We start from the raw sequence: 19,112 nt of genomic DNA on the forward strand, positions 1-19,112 counted from the left end.
GTACTATGGTTCTGCGTTAGTTAATCTCTTGGATGAAAGAGATTGAATCTCTTTTTAGACAGTATGGTACTATGGTTCTGCGTTAGTTAATCTCTTGGATGAAAGAGATGGAATCTCTTTTTTAGACAGTATGGTACTATGGTTCTGCATTAGTTAATCTCTTGGATGAAAGAGATGGAATCTCTTTTTTAGACAGTATGGTACTATGGTTCTGCTTTAGTTAATCTCTTGGATGAAAGAGATGGAATCTCTTTTTAGACAGTATGGTACTATGGTTCTGCATTAGTTCATCTCTTGGATGAAAGAGATGGAATCTCTTTTTAGACAGTATGGTACTATGATCCTGCGTTAGTTAATCTCTTGGATGAAAGAGATGGAATCTCTTTTTAGACAGTATGGTACTATGGTTCTGCATTAGTTCATCTCTTGGATGAAAGAGATGGAATCTCTTTTTAGACAGTATGGTACTATGGTTCTGCATTAGTAAAGCTCTTGTATGGAAGAGATGTCACAGAGACTATTCTTTTTGGGAGCGTTCTACCCATTGCTGGCTGTCTGAATAATAATATAAAACGTTGACATATTATTGCTCATAGCAGCTTTAAGTACATTTTGATACCAATACTTTTGTATTTTTGAGTTAATTTTGAAGTACTTTTTTCCAAAACTGGCCCTTGGATGGAAGTGATAGATGTTATTCTAAGACATCTTTTAAATGTCAGGGTCGAATCTAATGGCACAGAATCAGGGAAGATGTGTATTGGCTTAGTATTCTGACATATATGTATATATATATTTATATATATTTATATGTAGCCAATTCATTTTTATTCAGTGAATTTTCAAGAGTCCAGTATATTCAAATGTATCGGGCGAGACGAATCAATCACAGCACAGCACTAAATCAGCATAATCAGATATTGTATTCACGTTGCTTGAGCATAGTACTGTAGGTTCCATTGTCATGGATACACCTTTAATCTTACGCTATAACACTTTATTTTAATAATCACAAAAGGGCATAGTGGTACAATTATTCGATCGAGCGGGCAAATACGGAAACAATTTGAAATAGTCAGGGCGATGGCAACTGTCTTGAGGACAGGTTAGGTTGATATTACACATTTGTCTATGATACAAACAGATGTACAGGCTTCAGCTGTTCTGAATGTTCCCGCAATGTCCCTATTGATTTAACGGTCTGTTAGAGCTGTGTGTGTGTGTGTGTGTGTGTGTGTGTGTGTGTGTGTGTGTGTGTGTGTGTGTGTGTGTGTGTGTGTGTGTGTGTGTGTGTGTGTGTGTGTGCGTGCGTGCTCATCTGAGCTGTATTGCCCTCTGCTGGTTATTGATGCATGCTGCATTTAGGCTTTACTCTTTGTTAAAATAACAAAGCTAAGAGAAACATGACAAATGCTAATGTCAGTTGGAACTTGGGAAGCTCTTGATTGGGGAATATGTGATACAATCTCATTTCTAGAGTGTTTTGCAATACTGTCTTATTTTAATAAAATAATAAAATAAGTGCCTTTTGTTCTGGATAACAATGGAACGAGCACTTGAGGGACACGTGATTGTTGAATGTGCAGAATCTAAGGCTGCTTTGAAGACGTGACCCAGATTACACTTTATGTTGGGCCTCAGACCTGCATCTGAGGTCTGTCTCTGCTCTTAGTTTACTAAACGGCTCTGGTTACAAGCTACTTTTAAGCTCTGTGTGTGTGTGTGTGTGTGTGTGTGTGTGTGTGTGTGTGTGTGTGTGTGTGTGTGTGTGTGTGTGTGTGCACGTGTGCCTGTGCGTGTGTGCTTGCATGTCTGCGCACACGTGCACTTTTATGTCCAGAAGGTAATATTTGCGAGCGTGTAGCTCCGGTGTCGTCCCGTTCCGTCCTGGTTGCTTTCCTATTGGTGTGTGTGTGGCCCGGCAAAAATATCCCATGGAGCCTTCCTGTCTTGCCCCACCATGCTCACATGCTGCCCCTACTTTTTGGGGGGGAGCATTTGGATGCGGCACCATGGGCCTCCTCGTGCAAGCCCAGGCTGTCTTGGAATACAGCGTCGCTCCTGCATGCAAAACCTACCCTCCTCGGCCTCTACAGTCACCACTGTTGTCCGTATTCTTTTCCCGTCAACCAGTGCCCCTGCCGCCGGACAACCAGACTCCTCCTCACTTCCTGGAGTCCCCGTTAGCCGCCTGACATCCAGCACAGGGAGTAATACTAGTCTAGGTATCACAAAGCAGTGTTGGCATAAAGGAAGTGGTGGCATTCAGTGCAGGGGACAGTAGGGCAGGTTCATCGGTGCACACCTCACCATGCTGACTTCAGACATGTCACCTGGTGTTCTCAGAAGAGTTTCTTCAGACATGTCACCTGGTGTTCTCAGAAGAGTTTCTCCAGACATGTCACCTGGTGTTCTCAGAAGAGTTTCTTCAGACATGTCACCTGGTGTTCTCAGAAGAGTTTCTCCAGACATGTCACCTGGTGTTCTCAGAAGAGTTTCTTCAGACATGTCACCTGGTGTTCTCAGAAGAGTTTCTTCAGACATGTCACCTGGTGTTCTCAGAAGAGGTTCTTCAGACATGTCACCTGGTGTTCTCAGAAGAGTTTCTCCAGACATGTCACCTGGTGTTCTCAGAAGAGTTTCTTCAGACATGTCACCTGGTGTTCTCAGAAGAGTTTCTCCAGACGTGTCACCTGGTGTTCTCAGAAGAGTTTCTTCAGACATGTCACCTGGTGTTCTCAGAAGAGTTTCTTCAGACATGTCACCTGGTGTTCTCAGAAGAGTTTCTTCAGACATGTCACCTGGTGTTCTCAGAAGAGTTTATCCAGACATGTCACCTGGTGTTCTCAGAAGAGTTTCTCCAGACATGTCACCTGGTGATCTCAGAAGAGTTTCCTCAGACATGTCACCTGGTGTTCTCAGAAGAGTTTCCTCAGACATGTCACCTGGTGTTCTCAGAAGATCTTCCTTAGACATGTCACCTGGTGTTCTCAGAAAGGTTTCCTCAGACATGTCACCTGGTGTTCTCAGAAGAGTTTCCTCAACCATTATCACCCTCAGTAAGTAGCCTACTATAACAGTCAAGAAATGTAACGGTCTTTGAGAATGGCACACTTGTCAAAGACAATGTAACTACATTGACTCTGGCCGCTGCGTCGCTATTTTGGGAAACTTTTACCAAGATTTAACTATTGCATTGAACCTGTCCAAGAATCCAATGGAGGTGTGGTACATAGATGTCTCTGTTATGTTACTTATCCTCTCCTCTGAATCTGTCAGAATCTGCTTTTCTTTTTATAATGTTTTTTTTGTGGCTTTCGCCTTTATTTTTATATTGTTTATGGAGGGACAGACGGTAGGCTGACAGGAAATGGAGAGAGAGAGATGGGGGGGATGTCATGTATTAAAGGCCGTCGGGAACGGCACACTGCCAGACTGGATTACCAGCCATGGTGCCTGGACCACTTAGCCATGGCCCAGGCCAGAATCTGCTTTTCTAATGACAAAAGGTATTGGCACGGGCAGAGATATACAAAACAACTGAATATCATTCCTAGAATACCTTCAGATGTGTTTGGTTGGAGGGTTGAAGTTATCTCGCCTTCCCCATGGAACACAAAAAGATAGGAATAGAGAGTTTGATGTAGATAGGTTGGTGTCCGTGCATGCGTACGTGTGTGCGTGTATGTGTGTGTGTGTGCGTGCGTGCGTGCGTGCGTGCGTGCGTGCGTGTGTTTGGGTCCAGCCCCTGGCTTCAAATCTAGGGGAACTGTTGATAGCAGTTGGGTAAAAACGGAGAGAGAGAGATATCTCCTTGGCATCTCATACACACACACACACACACACACACACACACACACACACACACACACACACACACACACACACACACAAGCACGTGTATACATTAGGCTACTACACAGCAGCACTGGCCTTGTTTATTCCCCCGTGTTCTCCATACTGTGTCTGCAGGCCTGATCAAGACCTCTCCTCCCCCCGCCTCGTGTTTTGACATATTTGTTTGACTCTGACATCACAGCAACACATCACAGTTGATTGTTGATTGTAAATATTCGTTTTCTCGAATCGTCACTTCAGGTGAATTTGTGTTGATGCAACAAAACCATGCTGTTGCCACAAACAAAGAAATGTACCTGGGGGCACTTGTGCTGGCTGGCACCACCAACATATATTATCAAGCTTCTCAGAATCGGAGAAGACAAGACACTTTAAAATGCATTGCTTAATCCTAGGACGGCAGTTCTATTATCAGCAAGCAAAGTCTTTTAAAGTGTCTATTTCTAATGATCTGAACAGCAAAACGTATATACTAGATTGGCTCTGTTAGAATATAGTGCTTGATTAGGTGCAGTCTATGTAGATGATTAGTAATTTAATATCTGTCCCATCTCTCTCCTGGCTTATGGAAAATGCTGATTTACAAGCTTTATTAAATGCATCACATTTTGACACATTGCGAGCTTGTAGTAGACATTATGTTTTCGACAAGCCACGCCGCTGTACGATAAAAGTATAAACGAGGCTTTAGAAAGAGAATCTCTGTGCCACGGTGTGCGGAATATTGGCTAAATTTAGTGTGTACTGTGTAGCTGTGCCAGCAGAGCAGATAATTACCACGAGCTAACGAGCGGAGTTCAGAGGCATGTCGCACAGGGAAGTGTTTCTCCCAGGCATCTTCTCTCTTTCTCAGCGTGAAGCAGCAGAACAAAAGCATTATATATCAAACAATTCCCACTACAGCAGATGAAGCACCGTCTTGTCTTGACAGTGACACACCAGACGCCCCGAGCCCGATTCTACAAATACCTTCTAAATCAGTAGTTCAGATTTTTTTCAAAAATGTTTAAAAAAATAGCAAATACACAAGCTCACAGTGTGGTACAACGTGATGCACTGTGAGCTTGTATATCTGCTATTTTTGAATGGCCAACACAAAAGACCTAAGGTGACACAGATGCTTTCCCAGTTTTAATCGCCCGCAGACCTACAGTACAGTACAGTACAAGCTTGCGAGCTTGTAGGTCTGCTGACAAATACACACGTTTCAGCAGTTATGCCGTCAAAGCTGGTACGCGTTGAACCGGCGTTATTTAGGCTAACTCTTCCCTCATGTTGACTAAAACCACTGTCCCACCCCACGGCCTCTGGGCAGCTCCAGGCACAGCAGGATGGAAACATCACCCACGAGTGTTCGTGGTGTCATGGTGGGCGTCGAAGTTGAAGTTTAATGACTGGTATTCTGGCTATGTGTTAACTGCTACCCCTGATGCTCCCTGTTTACTGTCAGCTCAGAATAGGGACTCTAACTTTGGTACTCGGGCAGGGGGGAGGGTTGTGAGGGGAGGTGGAGGGTGACCATCACTCTGCAGTCTGCACGGAAGTAACAAATTTTTTTGTCACCTCAGGTTAACAAGCACAGCCCTAACTAAGCACATCACTTTAATAATAATATTTTTTATTTTATGCAGATACATCCAATAGTAATAACTTGAATTTATATAGCGCCTTTCAAAAACCCAATGACTTTACTTTACAATTCACTTTACAATTACATCAGGTCAAAGGGAGAGAAGGTGATTGCCCCACCTCGTTAACCCCCCTTTCATCATCGTATTTCTATTCCAACCTGTACATGTACTCCTCTCTATCGAGTCTTGCTCTTTAGACGACCAGATCCAGGGGTCCCGGGTTCGCCTGGCCGAGGCTACATTGGTGGCAGCGGTGTAAATAGGCACCATTCCTCTGGGTTACAGACCTAATGACGGCATGTTGCCTGTCTGGTTGTGGAGGTCCACCCAGTCAGTAGAGCCTAGCCCCTGACTGGCGCGTGGATGCGCTTCTACAGTAGGGTGACTGTAGGCTATACGGTGCTGCTTACTGCTCGCTATTGAGCCTGGCTCTTTACTCGACTGGTAATGTATGCGCCTGCGCCATCGGAACCATGGGTTTGGGGTACTCCCGCGCCGAGGCTACACTAGTATCTGACGTGTAGTTTGGGGCCCGTTGCTATTTGCATTATATTGCTATTGTAATATAAATCTCTTCCATCTGTTTCATCAGTGTTGATTTGCTACGTAATTTCACTCCGTTAATTCAATTACACTGGTGTCTATACTGCTGTGGTTGAAACTCCTGAGGTTAGCATCATTAGATTATGAACAGAATAATAACAGCTTGCTTGGCCCTCCAGGGCAGAGTCACTGTATCTCATGTGATGCCTGCTGAGGTCTGCGCCTTCATTAAACTCTGTCTGTTACACGACACTCATGCATAATAACACTGTACGAACCTATTATCATTTCAGAAGTACATTCAGATGACCATTCTCCGACAGAATCTCACCCACACTACTCGACCTGAGAGTGCAGATTGAGTTGTACAGTATCACTTGCTAATTCAGTTGTTTCTAGTCCGGTATAAACGTGTTTATCTTAACTTCTCAAGCACTCGGGTGGCACAGAGATAAAGTCTGTGCTCTCCCCTGCAGACTATTGGGTTTGGACGGGCGCTCCAATGAACCCAATTGTTTGAGGAGGGCGAGAAGCTGGTCAGGCTAGTCTTGGGGAAATCTCCTTTAAGGTGCCCGTTCAGCAGGGAGAGGAACTAGGTCTTATTGCGTCGTGCATGTTCCTCCTCCTCCGCATATACGTTACAACTTCCCGGTGAAACTCCGTAAACATAAACATGACTAACTGTAGGGGTTAGGAGTGTGTGGGGAAAATTGGCAGAAAAAATAAATTGAGGAAAAAAAAGCAACCACACCATTTGTTACTGTCTAATCACAGTGACCTACTTGTTCTACAACATGGTAGCATTATTGTTGTATGCAAAATAATACAGGATACAGACAAAGCAATTTGCATTTATGGGTCAGCAAGCATAGAACACATAATTATAAAGGCCTGCAAAGTTCTTATTTCAATCAATCTTATTTATTTGGTGCACGGACTAATGTATCCTGTCTTGCTAATTGATGTCAGGGGAAAATAGAATATGGTATTAAATGTAAAAACAACAACAACACAACGATGTGTGGGCACAACAATGTGAGCTCTAATGTAAACAGAAGCAGCAAAAGTGAGGAGGTGCTGATGCAAGCTCACGCTGCAAGGAGTTTAATTATTACAGTCTGGTAGAGATGGAGGGATGGACAGAAGAGCAGGAGAGCAGCTCATTATCAGGACATGATACAGTACATACAGTATATGGATATTCAGTGGAGGAGCAGAAGGGAGGATTGTTTGTGCTTTGCTTAAATGTAAAGATGGTTATGTTGCATCAATACACCCAATCAACCCTAGCGTCCCTATAGAGGGTATGCACATGCATAAAGTGAATGGCAGATCGAGTGGCAAATCGAGTTGCAAAGTGAGTGACAAAGTAAATTTAATGTTGTTTAAAGTCATTTAATGCAATCGGATAGGACTTTTCTGTTTGGATGTATGTGGTGTCACGGCCAGAAAGTATTTTTTGGCCACTCAGTAGGCGTCCCCACATAACTTCCTGGTTTGATGATGATGTCACGCTCATACCCTCTATTGTGGGGCAAACATTCTGCGAAAACATAAAATCTGCAATCTCACGATGCATCGATTCGATATGGGCGGGATCAGAAAGAATGAAGAACAATGATGAAAGAATGTGAACAGGAATGTGAGAGGTAGCACTAGCTCCTCTGAATACAAGTGTCACTTGTTTTTGCTGCTGTGGTTATGCTAAGCAGGTCTACTTTGGTCTCTTGCTCACACATACGTTTTATTATTTAGATATGTTTTTGCTTGATCGCAAATGCTAAGAATGTTCTTTGGATGGTTGCTAGACTGCTTCTAGGTTTGATGACCTGGAATCCTAGTTTCTTTGATACACTGACTGTCAGTGACTGAATAGTTTTCTTTGCACTCTATGTATGTGTGACTGTTGTTTTTCTGACTAGGGTTGCATGCCATTTGCTCTGATTTTGCACTTGTAAGTCACTCTGGATAACAATTTCTATAATTTATACAGAGAAAGGATATAGCATAGTTTATACTCACACAGGCTATAAAATAGTAGATATACTGTACTGTACAAGCTCACAACACTTCGCAAATCATGATACATTTTGCGCTGGTATATCTACAAAGATGTATTTGGCGCTGCACTGCGGCGACATGGACTAGGGCTACGCTTGCATGCGGGCCCTTTGTCTAAGACACATTTCTTCCTCCGGGAGACGAATAAAGTATACAATACAGTACAAAGTGCGGCTCGTCATATACCTATAAATTAAGCAAACTTGTGACAAAGATTGGCTAATATAATTATGGATACATTTGGGGGGAGGTAGAAGTGAAGGAGGTGAAATGGAGGCCATACAGTATACTCGTATGTATATGTGCAGTATTCAGAGTATACAGTACAAGATGTTGAGAGAGGGAATGGAAGACGGGGAGAGAAGGACGGGGTGCAGATGGATGTCACACCTCAGCTCAATGACCTCACCTCAATTTATAGAATTTACTGACTGTCAGTCAGTGTTATTTTTGTTAGGTCATATCTGGTCTCTCTCTCTCTCTCTCTCTCTCTCTCTCTCTGATGTATTCATGTACATCTTTTGAGATTGTGTTTGCGTGAAATTATTTAGCAGTTTTGGTCCGTGCTGTTATATTGTTGAGGTTGTTCATGTCTGACCACCTCTTCATTCAAAAAAATGCTACGAGAACAATCAATCTGTGAACAAAATGACCGGACGGGCAGGACGGACGGCATTACTCTTATTTTGGCAGTATAGTAGACGCATTATTCAAAGCAGAGTGAATGACGGATTAGTCTGTCATTCCGCTTGATGAGATGTTGTCGACGAGAGTTATAGCATCCACTGTCTGATGTTTCAACTGGGTGCTACGGTTGCCTGCTATGATCATATTACTACCGCTATGTCTCTTACAGGTCCAGTCGTCCAGCGCCAAAATGGTCCATCCTCAGAGGACGCCGATGCACAGAGGAGGTAAGGAAACCTCTGACCACTGTATATATCGCTGTTGTCGGGCAGAAACCGTCTTTCTCCATATTTTTTTGTTCTTGGTTATTTTTTGTATTACTTTCTACTTGATCATACACTACACTACAGCATCAAAAGTAGCAGTTCTACAAGCTTTTGAGCTTGTCGAACTGCTACTTTTGAATGTGAATCCTGAAAAGTAACAGTTTTGGACATATAACGATATTAGAGTTATATAGAGTATATAGAGTTCTAAAAGCTGGGGTCGGGGACCCCCCCAGGGTACCAGAGAGTCCCCAGCTAAATTATTGAACCAAATGGACCCTTACAGATCTGTAACCCAGAGATTGAACATATTGGTTCCGTTTGTACACTCTCTGAGCTATGGGGGTCCGTGGCCTAATGCTCGCTACACTGGGGGAACCTACAGTGTTGTGAGAACCTCCACCAGGTCCCACAATGAACACAATACAATGCTCCAGGGATGGTGTGTTTTTGTAGGCCTAGCTCGTCGTTTGTACTCCTGCCATCATGCCATTGGTTCCCAGTGAGGACTTATAATGGAATTCTTGCATTGGGTCTTAGTTAAATTAAGAAAATAAGGGGGATCAAAGAGTGAGGGCCACGTAAATAAAGCTGTAGGCCTTCCTGCAGCTGGCCGTAAGTCAGACCCAAGGCACGTCGTCCCCTCTCTCTTTTCTGTCTCTCCCTGACTTGGTGTGAAATGAAACATAAAATGACAAAAGATAATAATACTAAATAAATCAATAAAACAAGCTCTTTAGCAAACAAAGGCTTATGATAGTATTAACACATCTTGTCAACATGATAATCTTCCCAAATCAACAAAAACATTTTTTTACAATCGAGCCACACGGAATGAATATACATTTTAAAGAGCCTTCTTAAAAGCTCTTGGTTGAGGTAATGATGGGTGTAATTTATAGGACAAATAGAACAAAACATGATTTTATGTTAACCACAGTTTCTGCATAAATTGAAACCCCATGGTGAAAAACTTTGGAACGGTGAACTCTGACCTGTGTTTAAGGACTACAAACTGTAACACGCTGTGATTGTGATTGTGTACATTTACTCAATATTTCGGCTATTTGAAAATAGCCGAACTACAAGCTGTGTTTTGAGCTTGTAGATCTGCTATTTTGAAATTTAGCTATTTTGCTATTTTGAAAACTTGAAATGGGACATTCTGCGGAAATGGGACATTCATGAGTATGTTTACTTTTGGTACTTACGTATATTTTTATGACAATACTTTTGTACTTTTACCAAAGTAAATTCTGAATGCCAGATGGAGTATTTCTACATTGTAGTACTGATACTTTTACTCACTTAAACAAATGTGAGTACTTCTTCACCACCGCATTTCATTGCACTGTCTACTCTCCCAGAACAACAGTGGAAGTTGGCAGTGACAGGGACCACCGAAGTAGACATTGCTAAATTGGGAGAAGATTACTAAACAATTGTTCAACAACAAAACACAGACCACATGTATTTTTGGAGTACAATAGAACACACGTCATCAACAGAGAACTGCAATTAAAACACTCGACAATAAGACAAAATAAGACCTCATGTTCCCGCAAATCATTCATTGATTTACTGTGCAAATATTTGAACCGTGTCATATTCTTTCTTGTCTGTAGGATGATGGAACAACATCAGATGCAGGCGCACAAGGAGAGAGAGCGGCGGACATCAGGATCAGGTGAGGCCTAAACTAACATGGCCCACGCCTACCTACAAACTGTACATACTGTGTACACACATACACACACACACTCCACTACACACGCCTGGATACACAAACAGACATCATACAGACATTCTCGACGACACGAGAACAACCGTCAACAACAAACATCTGACTGAATGCACCCGAGTTGCCAAGTGACAGTCTTGACAGATATTTACTCTGCTGTAAACAGTGCTCAATATATACTTTCACTCTGCAAACAGATGAAGTCACCGGTAATATCAGAGTCCCAGAACGCTGTTTCCTATGGAAACGGCCAAATCGAACAAGGGTGCAGTACTGTAGCTCCTAGATGTGTGTGTGTGTGTGTGTGTGTGTGTGTGTGTGTGTGTGTGTGTGTGTGTGTGTGTGTGTGTGTGTGTTGGATCCACCCACTTTTTCCTTGTTGGTATGCTGTTTGCTCGTCGTCCGTGCACACCTGCCAACACTGATTATGACCCCTTAAACACCATAAACACGACCATAAATGCCCTCCTCTTTCCCCTATCAGTATTTTATTGTATTATTATGCTCCCTGCCCTGCCCCCCCTGCAACATGCCCTGCACTCCATCTCGTTCTTCCAGCTACAGGTGAAATGTCACATGCGTTCTGGCTCAGTCATGTTGCATTCTGCTGCTTCTTATAGTTTGATGCTGTTTTTTTTTAAATTATTTCTTAATTTGCTGTTGTTTGCTTCTATTTTTTTTCGATTGCTCCTGATTATTTTTAATTTCTTTCTCATCGTGCATCGGTTGCTTGGTTGATTGCTTTTCATTCTTCTCACATTTATTCTCTTTTTCTTTTTGTTTTTTCTTTGTTTGTTTGCCTGTTTGTTGCCTCCCTCCCTTCGCCTGTATCTCCTCTTTCCTCTCTCTCTCTCTCTCTCTCTCTCTGTCTCTCTCTCTCTCTCTCTCTCTCACACTCTGTCTCTCCTCTTTCTGGCCGTCACAGTCGTTTCCACCCTCCAATACAAACCCGTCCACCCAGACACTCCTCCCGAGTACAGACAGTTCCGCGCTAGCACACTGCCTCCCTCCTACGTCCGCGTGGCGTCCGCCTCCCCTCCCTCCTCCTCGGCCTCCTCCTCCTCTCCCTCCCAGGAGAGAGAGGGTGTTGGCTCGGCCAGGGAGAAGGCCCAGCTCTCCTCTCAGCTCTCCACCTCCCTGGCCTCTGCCTTCTCTCCCGTGCAGACCGGAGTGAGCACCATGGGCCGCCAGGTTCGCCAGATCCCCTTGTCTCCGCCCACTGCCGCCCGCCACCTCCACCAGCAGCAGCAGCAGCAGGACGTCATCATGCTCCCCCCTAAACACGGCACCTGGTCTGCCTCTCACATGCACCATTACATGTACGGCCACGCACCCCCGTCCGCCTCTCCCCCCGTCATGATGGCCTTACACATGAAGCAGGGCCTGCCTCCGCAGCCCGTCCTCCCCGTGGCCCTCCCCCTGCCGCCGCTGAGCTCCAGGGCCAATAAGCCCCCTCCGCTCGACCCGAGCGTGGCGACGGCCTCCCACCACCAGCAGCACCCCCACCACCACCAGCCCCCACAGCCTCACGCCAACGGCCAGTCGGAAGACTACTACTCTCCCCATTCCCAGCACCTGCCGATGACCCCGCAGTACTGCGAGGCGGTTCCCCTGCCTCCTCTGACAGGTCAAATGGCCCCAGGCCACCCCCAGTATCCTCCTCTGACGGGTCAAACGGCCCCAGGCCACCCCCAGTATCCTCCTCTGACGGGTCAAACAGCCCCAGGCCACCCCCAGTATCCGTCCAGCTTCTACCCTCAGCAGCAGCAGCAGCAGCAGCAGCAGCAGGTGTACCAGCAGCCCCCCTCCTCCTCCTCCTCCTCACCCCCCTCTTACACTGCCATGTCTGACGGGGGCACACTCAGGAAGACACCCTCCCCCCCCGTCCCCCTGCAGGGCCCCCCCGTGGCCACCAGTAAGTATGACGAGGAGAGAGGAGGAAGGAGACTCTCCGCAGAGGGATGTGTGTTTGTGTGTATGTACTTACTGGCGCAGACACGTGCACAGGTGGGCGCTATTGAACTTTTACCCTTCCGCCTCATGATTAGACATCTCAGTCAGAGCCTAAAATGTTACATGCATAAATTGCGTATACTGTACATCTGCTCTGTGAAATAATGGCGAGCCATGCTGAACATGACCTGATCATTACCAATTAGTGTTAACCAAATCATAGTACATGTTTTTTTTTAATAACTAGTTCTTGGTGATCAACCAATTAATAAATGTCCCACTCTTGCACTGATGTGCTCTTATGAGCAGCTTAACATTCAACTGTTGCCAGGTACTTCCAGACGTGTGTGCGTGCGTGCGTGCGTGTGAGTAGGAATTAAGCTCTTAAGCCTTTCCTGGGTGAAAAGGTTTCAGTTAATTTAGCTTTTAACATTAGCTCTCTTTGTTTTGTCCGCTTCCAGGTCCAGGTCCAGGTCCATCATCCCTGCTGTCTGTGGCCCCACCTCCAGCTCCAGCCCCTGCACCCATGGCCGGCCCTCCGGCCCCGCCACCTCCTCCCGGACCCCCGCCTCCGATGGCAGTGCCACCGCCCATGCCCCCTCCGCTGCCTGCCTGTGGAGGGCCCCCGGGAGGGGTGCCCGGACCAGGGCAACAGCCCTCAGGATTGGCTGCTGCAATAGCTGGAGCCAAACTACGCAGAGTACAGAGAGTATGTAATATCTGCTCAAGCCCCCAGAGCTCTTACTGGTGTCCATGATCTCTCGCCTTAGGGCAGTGATTCCCAACCTTTTGTTCCTTGGAGCCCCCATTCTTGCATCTGACAAAAGCTGAGAGTATGTGTTTATGTGTGTTTATGTGCGCATCATGTGCGCAATGTGAGCAAAGGCAGTGAGTCGCACAGTTCCTGCCTGTTTTGATGCCAGTAGATGTGGAACCCATCTACCGGTCTTTCAAATACAGATGAAACTTTAAACTTTAAACGCTCGTGTAACCGTTTAAACTTGGATTTTCTTGGCCGATGCTAAATTTGAATTAGTGTAAACCTTTTTTGGCCCTTCACTTTTTGGATTCACTGTGCAGAAAAGGGTAAGAAGCGTTCCTTGTGACCTCATCTCGGAGATACAGGAGAGGGCACATATGGGGCTAGTCATATACATGAAATGATATATGGCTAAAATGGCATCTTGGCATCTTACAAACAACTCCAGACACTGTTTGTCTATTTCTGATCCTTTGGTTCCATCCATCCTCTGTATTCCGCAGGATGAGAGCAGTCCACCTGGTTCAAGTGGTTCCAAGTCTGACTCCAACCGGTCCAGTGGTGGCAGTGGTGGAGGTGGAGAGGGCCAGGGACTGATGCAGGAGATGAACGCTCTGCTAGCACGCAGGTAAAACCCCTGATACCTCAGACTGGTTTGTCTGCATTACACTTTAAGATATCCTTTGCAGGCTCATTTATTTTGTCTCTGTTCACGATTATGAGCTACTTAGCAACATATGATCACTCTCCAGAAGGTAGTTTTAATTGTATGTTCACCACCAATTCACGTCTATAACATTCACTTCACAGACGGAAAGCTTCAGAGAAACCAGATGAGGTACAGTATGTCCCTGATTCTTGTAAAAAACACTTTGTTGTCTTGTCTGGGAAACTGTAAGGGCTACACTACAGTATGTAATCACCAGGAAGTGTACCGTGTTTAAAAATGTGGTTTGTCATCATTCTTTCCTCTACAGGACGACTCCGGTGGCCGCCAGAACTCAACAGGTACACTTCAAGTTTTGTAGCTGAGTCTCCGTTCCATAGATGTACATGTTGGATGTTTTTAAAGACCTGCTTGAAATTGTCTCCCCAGATGCTGTGAAGAAACCGTGGGAACGATCTAACTCTGCAGAAAAGTCATCGCTGGTGTCAAGGTCAGTAAATGGGTAAGAAGAGCTGAGAAAAGTCTACTCTGTACCCTTAATGGAAAAGAAAGTGTGACATTGTATGAGACATGATGGGGACATCATGCGTTGTATGTGCTGGTGCACACGGGCAGTCTTATCAAGTACCCTTTTCCCTTAGTCCTCAGCTTTCTCTGTGGGTGCATCGCTATAGTTAATCCTTTAAACATAATCAAACAACATAAATGATGAAATGGCATCCCTCCTTTTCACCAACTTCCAGTTTGTGAACACCTATGACCCAGCGGGGAAGGCCCATAACAATTCATCATGCAGGCTACTTTCAATGTGGCATACCTATTTGGGGCAGGTTAATAATATAGAACATTTGGAAGTTGGAAAATGCATGTCCCACCCAGTTATTGTCTCCACCAGGCCGAAGGGCGAAGGCATGGGGAGAGAGTATGTTTGTCTCCACCAGGCCGAAGGGCGAAGGCATGGGGAGAGAGTATGTTTTGCACTCCGTCCGTCCGTCCGTGTGTCCGTCCGTCCGTCTGTGAACAGCTAATCTCCGGCCAAATTTTGCACACACACTCCCTGGATGCCAACGATGAACCTCTGCCCCAAAATGTCCAGAACGGCCTTTTATAGCGCCACCAGGAGGCCAACTTTTGAAGGGCAGAACTCTATAGTCATGTATTCAAAACGGATCTGTCCGATATTTCATATTCCATCCTGATTGGCTAACATTGGCTTTCAAGATTTGCAGGATTGGCAGCATGCAATTTACGTGAAATCTTTCACAGACTTTCCTACTAGGCTGAGGAATATATCCCACCCTTTTAAAATTGGCCTGTTATAGCGCCACCAACAGGTGGATTTTTGCAAAACACTTTTTTGGAACAAAATGCCTCAAATCATCCAATTGCCATCAATGGTGTAAGAACAAATGGCACCCTTTTCACATTGGCTTATTATAGCGCCAGGAGTCCACAACCTGACCTGTCCTGGTGGAGACCTGTGGCCCGAGGGGCACATTTTATCTATGTGTCCCTTTTATGCCTATATATTCACTATACATTCCCAAATACAGTATGGAGTGTATGCAAATGTCAGAACATATTTGTGATGTCATAACAGGCCAGCTTCATATTATGGAGCCTGGGCAGGGGCAGAGGCCTTTTGTGGCGGTTCTGGATAACTGTACTCCCTGTGGGGGTGTGGAACACGTGTGTCGAATTTGAAGTCGGTGTGGCGAACGGTTCTCGATTTACGTGGATTTCAGACGTACACCACACACACACACACACACACACACACAGAGACTTGGTGCATTTATTGTTATTTTTGTATATATATATTTTTTTAATTTTCAATTTTTTTCAAAAGTAACCGATCTACAAGCTCTTGGAATAGATCCGAAACTTTCCCGACACCATTGTACGATGACCTTTGCTGTTTTGTCTTGCAGAGTGAGACCCATCGGTAGCACCAGTGATGCAGACACAGAGTTTGACAGGATGAAACAGGTTTGTTAGCCAACCTCACAAATTTGCAAACAATATTTATCTTTTATTAGTAGTGTTATTTTTTGGCAAATTGGAAAGAGATTATACATTATATACAGGGGATGGGGGGGGGAGGGGGGAGGGGCTGTCAGCTGGGGTGTTGAACTGTGAGGAACAAAGTGTTCCTCTGCACTCACTACTGTACATCCTCCCAGTGAAGCTGCCAGAGGCAAAATTGAGTATCAGAGGAGGCACATAGTTTCAATACCATCAGTCCCAAGACCAACCAGTAGTTGTCAGCAGACTGAGGAAGAGCGTGGCGCTAGAAACATAACCTTTGGCTGTAGTTTTATCATATCCATGGGAGTATGTATGTATTGTAAACTGTTTGGATGTAAATGCTTTTATAACCCTGAAAAAGAAACAAACAAAGTTCATACCTTTTCAGGAAATCTTGGATGAAGTTGTACGTGAATTGCATAAAGTGAAAGATGAGATAATTAATGGTAAGTGATTCTCAACCTGTTTCATGTCAAGGACCCCCAAGTTTGATATACATAGGCCGTGGACCCCCATGTGATATGATTTTCATCTCTGGGATCACAATCTACACTGAAATCTGCAGTCTTAATTTAAATCTGAGAGTTACAGACCCATAAGGGTTCATTTGATTTCTAAGTAAAAAACAATGCTGTGTATACCCCCTGGAACCCCCTCAATGACCCCTGGGGGGGTCCCTGGACCTAACGTTGAGAATCAGTGGTATACAAAAGCAATTTCTTTGCGTATGAGATGCTTTTACCAATGGCAAAATAAAGTAATACAACCTGAATCCCTAAAATGCTAAAGCTTTTCAACTCTATTAATAATTCGTAGCTGTCATTCTTTCTCTGCACCATGTTAACCCATTTTGGGCGGGTACCCCTTTTGGTGCTATTGAAAAATAGCAGATCTACAAGCTCATACGTGCTACGTGCTTGTAGGTCTGCTATTTTTGAAAAATCGAAGAATGACATAGAAACATAGCTTTTTCAGAAAACTGTCAGGATGTACAAGACATTTTTTTAATCTGATCTCAGGTCAAAATGGGTTAACAGAATTAATTCAGGGTCTAACTGTGAAAAATGACACAGGATCAACTGCCACGGTCTAAAAAAAAAGCCACTTTTCTTTGTCGTCCGTAGCCATCAGACAAGAAATTGGCAGAATCAGTACGTCATAATCTCACAGGAGCAACAGATAGAGTGGAAGAGCTGGAGGAGGACGGACACACAGATGCACAGACACGAGGACCAGGGAATGTTCTCTCAGCGTTTCTGTGACCTCGTGCGAAAACGTTGCCATGATTCAAGTTGCAGAAATGTTGTGCCAACATTTTGAGTCTGCTGGACAGCAAAGTAGAAGGAATAAGCAAAAAAAAAAAGTGAAGGTTGATTTATGCTCTGTCGCGCAACCTTTTCGACAAGCATTGAGGTATGAGTTAACCTTGAAAAGGAAAAAAAGGACTGATGAAAGATGGCCAGAAGAGAGAAACGAAAGACTGTACAGAGGAAGTAAGACTGATAAAACGGAGAAGAGGATGGGAAGTATGGAGGTGAATGGATGGCAGGCAGCTGGGGTGAATATGGACACTCGTGCCGAGTTTGGTGTTGTGATGGTCCTCTCTGTGCACCTATAAACTCAGTCAGCCCAGTGTTGCAACTCTGTTCTCTGTTCAGTCCGAGTCTTGAAAAGGAAATATTTTCGTTTTCTAAGTTTTTACCGTTTTATTATTTAAAAAAAAAGAAAACCTGTGGTGGTGATATTGATGACAATGATTATTTTATTGATATTATAGAAGGCGAACGGAAACTTGCACACCATTAATGTCAACCTTTTATATTTTATATTGTTATTTTTATTTAGTTTATCCCTAGTAGTATGACGACAACAAGCACAATACGGGCACACACGTTGCTGCAGACTCACATTTCCTCCCTCAAAAGCCTTTTTAATACCCTTTTCATACTGGGGTTGTACAACACTTTTCATTCCAGACATTTTGGAGAGCATATTGGTTAAACAAATACAATAAAAAATAAATTATTAATGTTATCCACTTAAAAGTAGCCCTTTCATTCTGATTGGACATACAGTATATTATAACAGTGCAGTGAAAGTGTTGATAATGGGAACAAAATAAAAAATAAATTAAACAAAGATCAAGCAATTCACAGGAGGCAGGCAGTGATCACCCCATGTGCACATGCCCCCACCACCTCGTACAATTCAGCAGTCAAAGTCTCAAATCCCATCCCCCTGTTTCACCATCTCTGGCCACCCAGAGCACTGATAATTCCAAGTTAGTTTTCACTGGGCAATATTGAAGTAAAAGAAAAATATAAAGGACATCCCATGAAAGACACAGCTGACCGTCAGGTAATGCACTCCAAGATAAAAGTGAAATGCCCAGATATGAGAAACAGGAGGCCTATACCTTGTTTATCCTGCCAGTAGCATATGCTTGTCTCAAAGATTAAGTAATGCATGTCTAAGTACAAACGTCTTGTACAGTGAAACTGCGAAGGAAATCATGACTACAATTCCAGTATGGTCAGGGTATTTCATTCTACATGTTTGGGTGTGCGAGCACTGGGATAATTCTCAAAACAGACCCATCACTGTAAATGTGCCACCTGGTTTTGCCTAGATATAAAGTGTAGTAGCAACTATTTAGTCATCCTATGCTCTGTGAACCTCCCGAGTATGCATGAAACCCTGTCTCGATAAATGAGTTTTTCATAAAAAGATGGAAAAATTAAATGCTTAATTTATAACCCGTTGGCAGGTGGCAGTCACCAAAAATAGATCTAAAAGACCGACAAGACGTGACACCGTCTTATGGCATTGGTGAAGTATAAATCAGGTGGTACGTTTGCCATAGTGGTTTGTTTCCATGAATCCTCTCCCTTTCTATACATAGACGTATAGAGGTTGA

At 44.2% G+C, this 19,112-nt stretch overlaps 1 protein-coding gene across 9 annotated transcripts in view; it reads left to right on the forward strand.

The window, feature by feature from the left end:
- The window catches only part of evla (Enah/Vasp-like a), a 58,424-nt gene extending 40,935 nt beyond the window's left edge, over positions 1-17,489 (forward strand). For 2 of the 9 annotated variants that reach the window (XM_080784069.1, XM_080784067.1), the window contains exons 4-14: positions 8,950-9,007; positions 10,672-10,733; positions 11,713-12,702; positions 13,202-13,449; positions 14,004-14,128; positions 14,311-14,338; positions 14,478-14,508; positions 14,597-14,669; positions 16,099-16,156; positions 16,584-16,641; positions 17,320-17,489. In XM_080784069.1, the coding sequence (XP_080640195.1) occupies positions 8,950-9,007; positions 10,672-10,733; positions 11,713-12,702; positions 13,202-13,449; positions 14,004-14,128; positions 14,311-14,338; positions 14,478-14,508; positions 14,597-14,669; positions 16,099-16,156; positions 16,584-16,641; positions 17,320-17,357 (1,769 nt within the window). In that variant the 3' untranslated portion in view covers positions 17,358-17,489. Of the gene's footprint in view, positions 1-1,959; positions 2,639-2,804; positions 3,060-8,949; positions 9,008-10,671; positions 10,734-11,712; positions 12,703-13,201; positions 13,450-14,003; positions 14,129-14,310; positions 14,339-14,477; positions 14,509-14,596; positions 14,670-16,098; positions 16,157-16,583; positions 16,642-17,319 lie in introns of those variants that run through there. The other 7 variants (XM_080784065.1, XM_080784066.1, XM_080784070.1 and 4 more) reach the window with 7 other exon arrangements.
- The last annotated feature ends 1,623 nt before the right edge of the window (positions 17,490-19,112 follow it).

Source organism: Protomyctophum bolini, assembly GCF_963924005.1.
Source record: "Protomyctophum bolini genome assembly, chromosome: 15".
Taxonomy (NCBI): Eukaryota; Metazoa; Chordata; class Actinopteri; order Myctophiformes; family Myctophidae; genus Protomyctophum; species Protomyctophum bolini.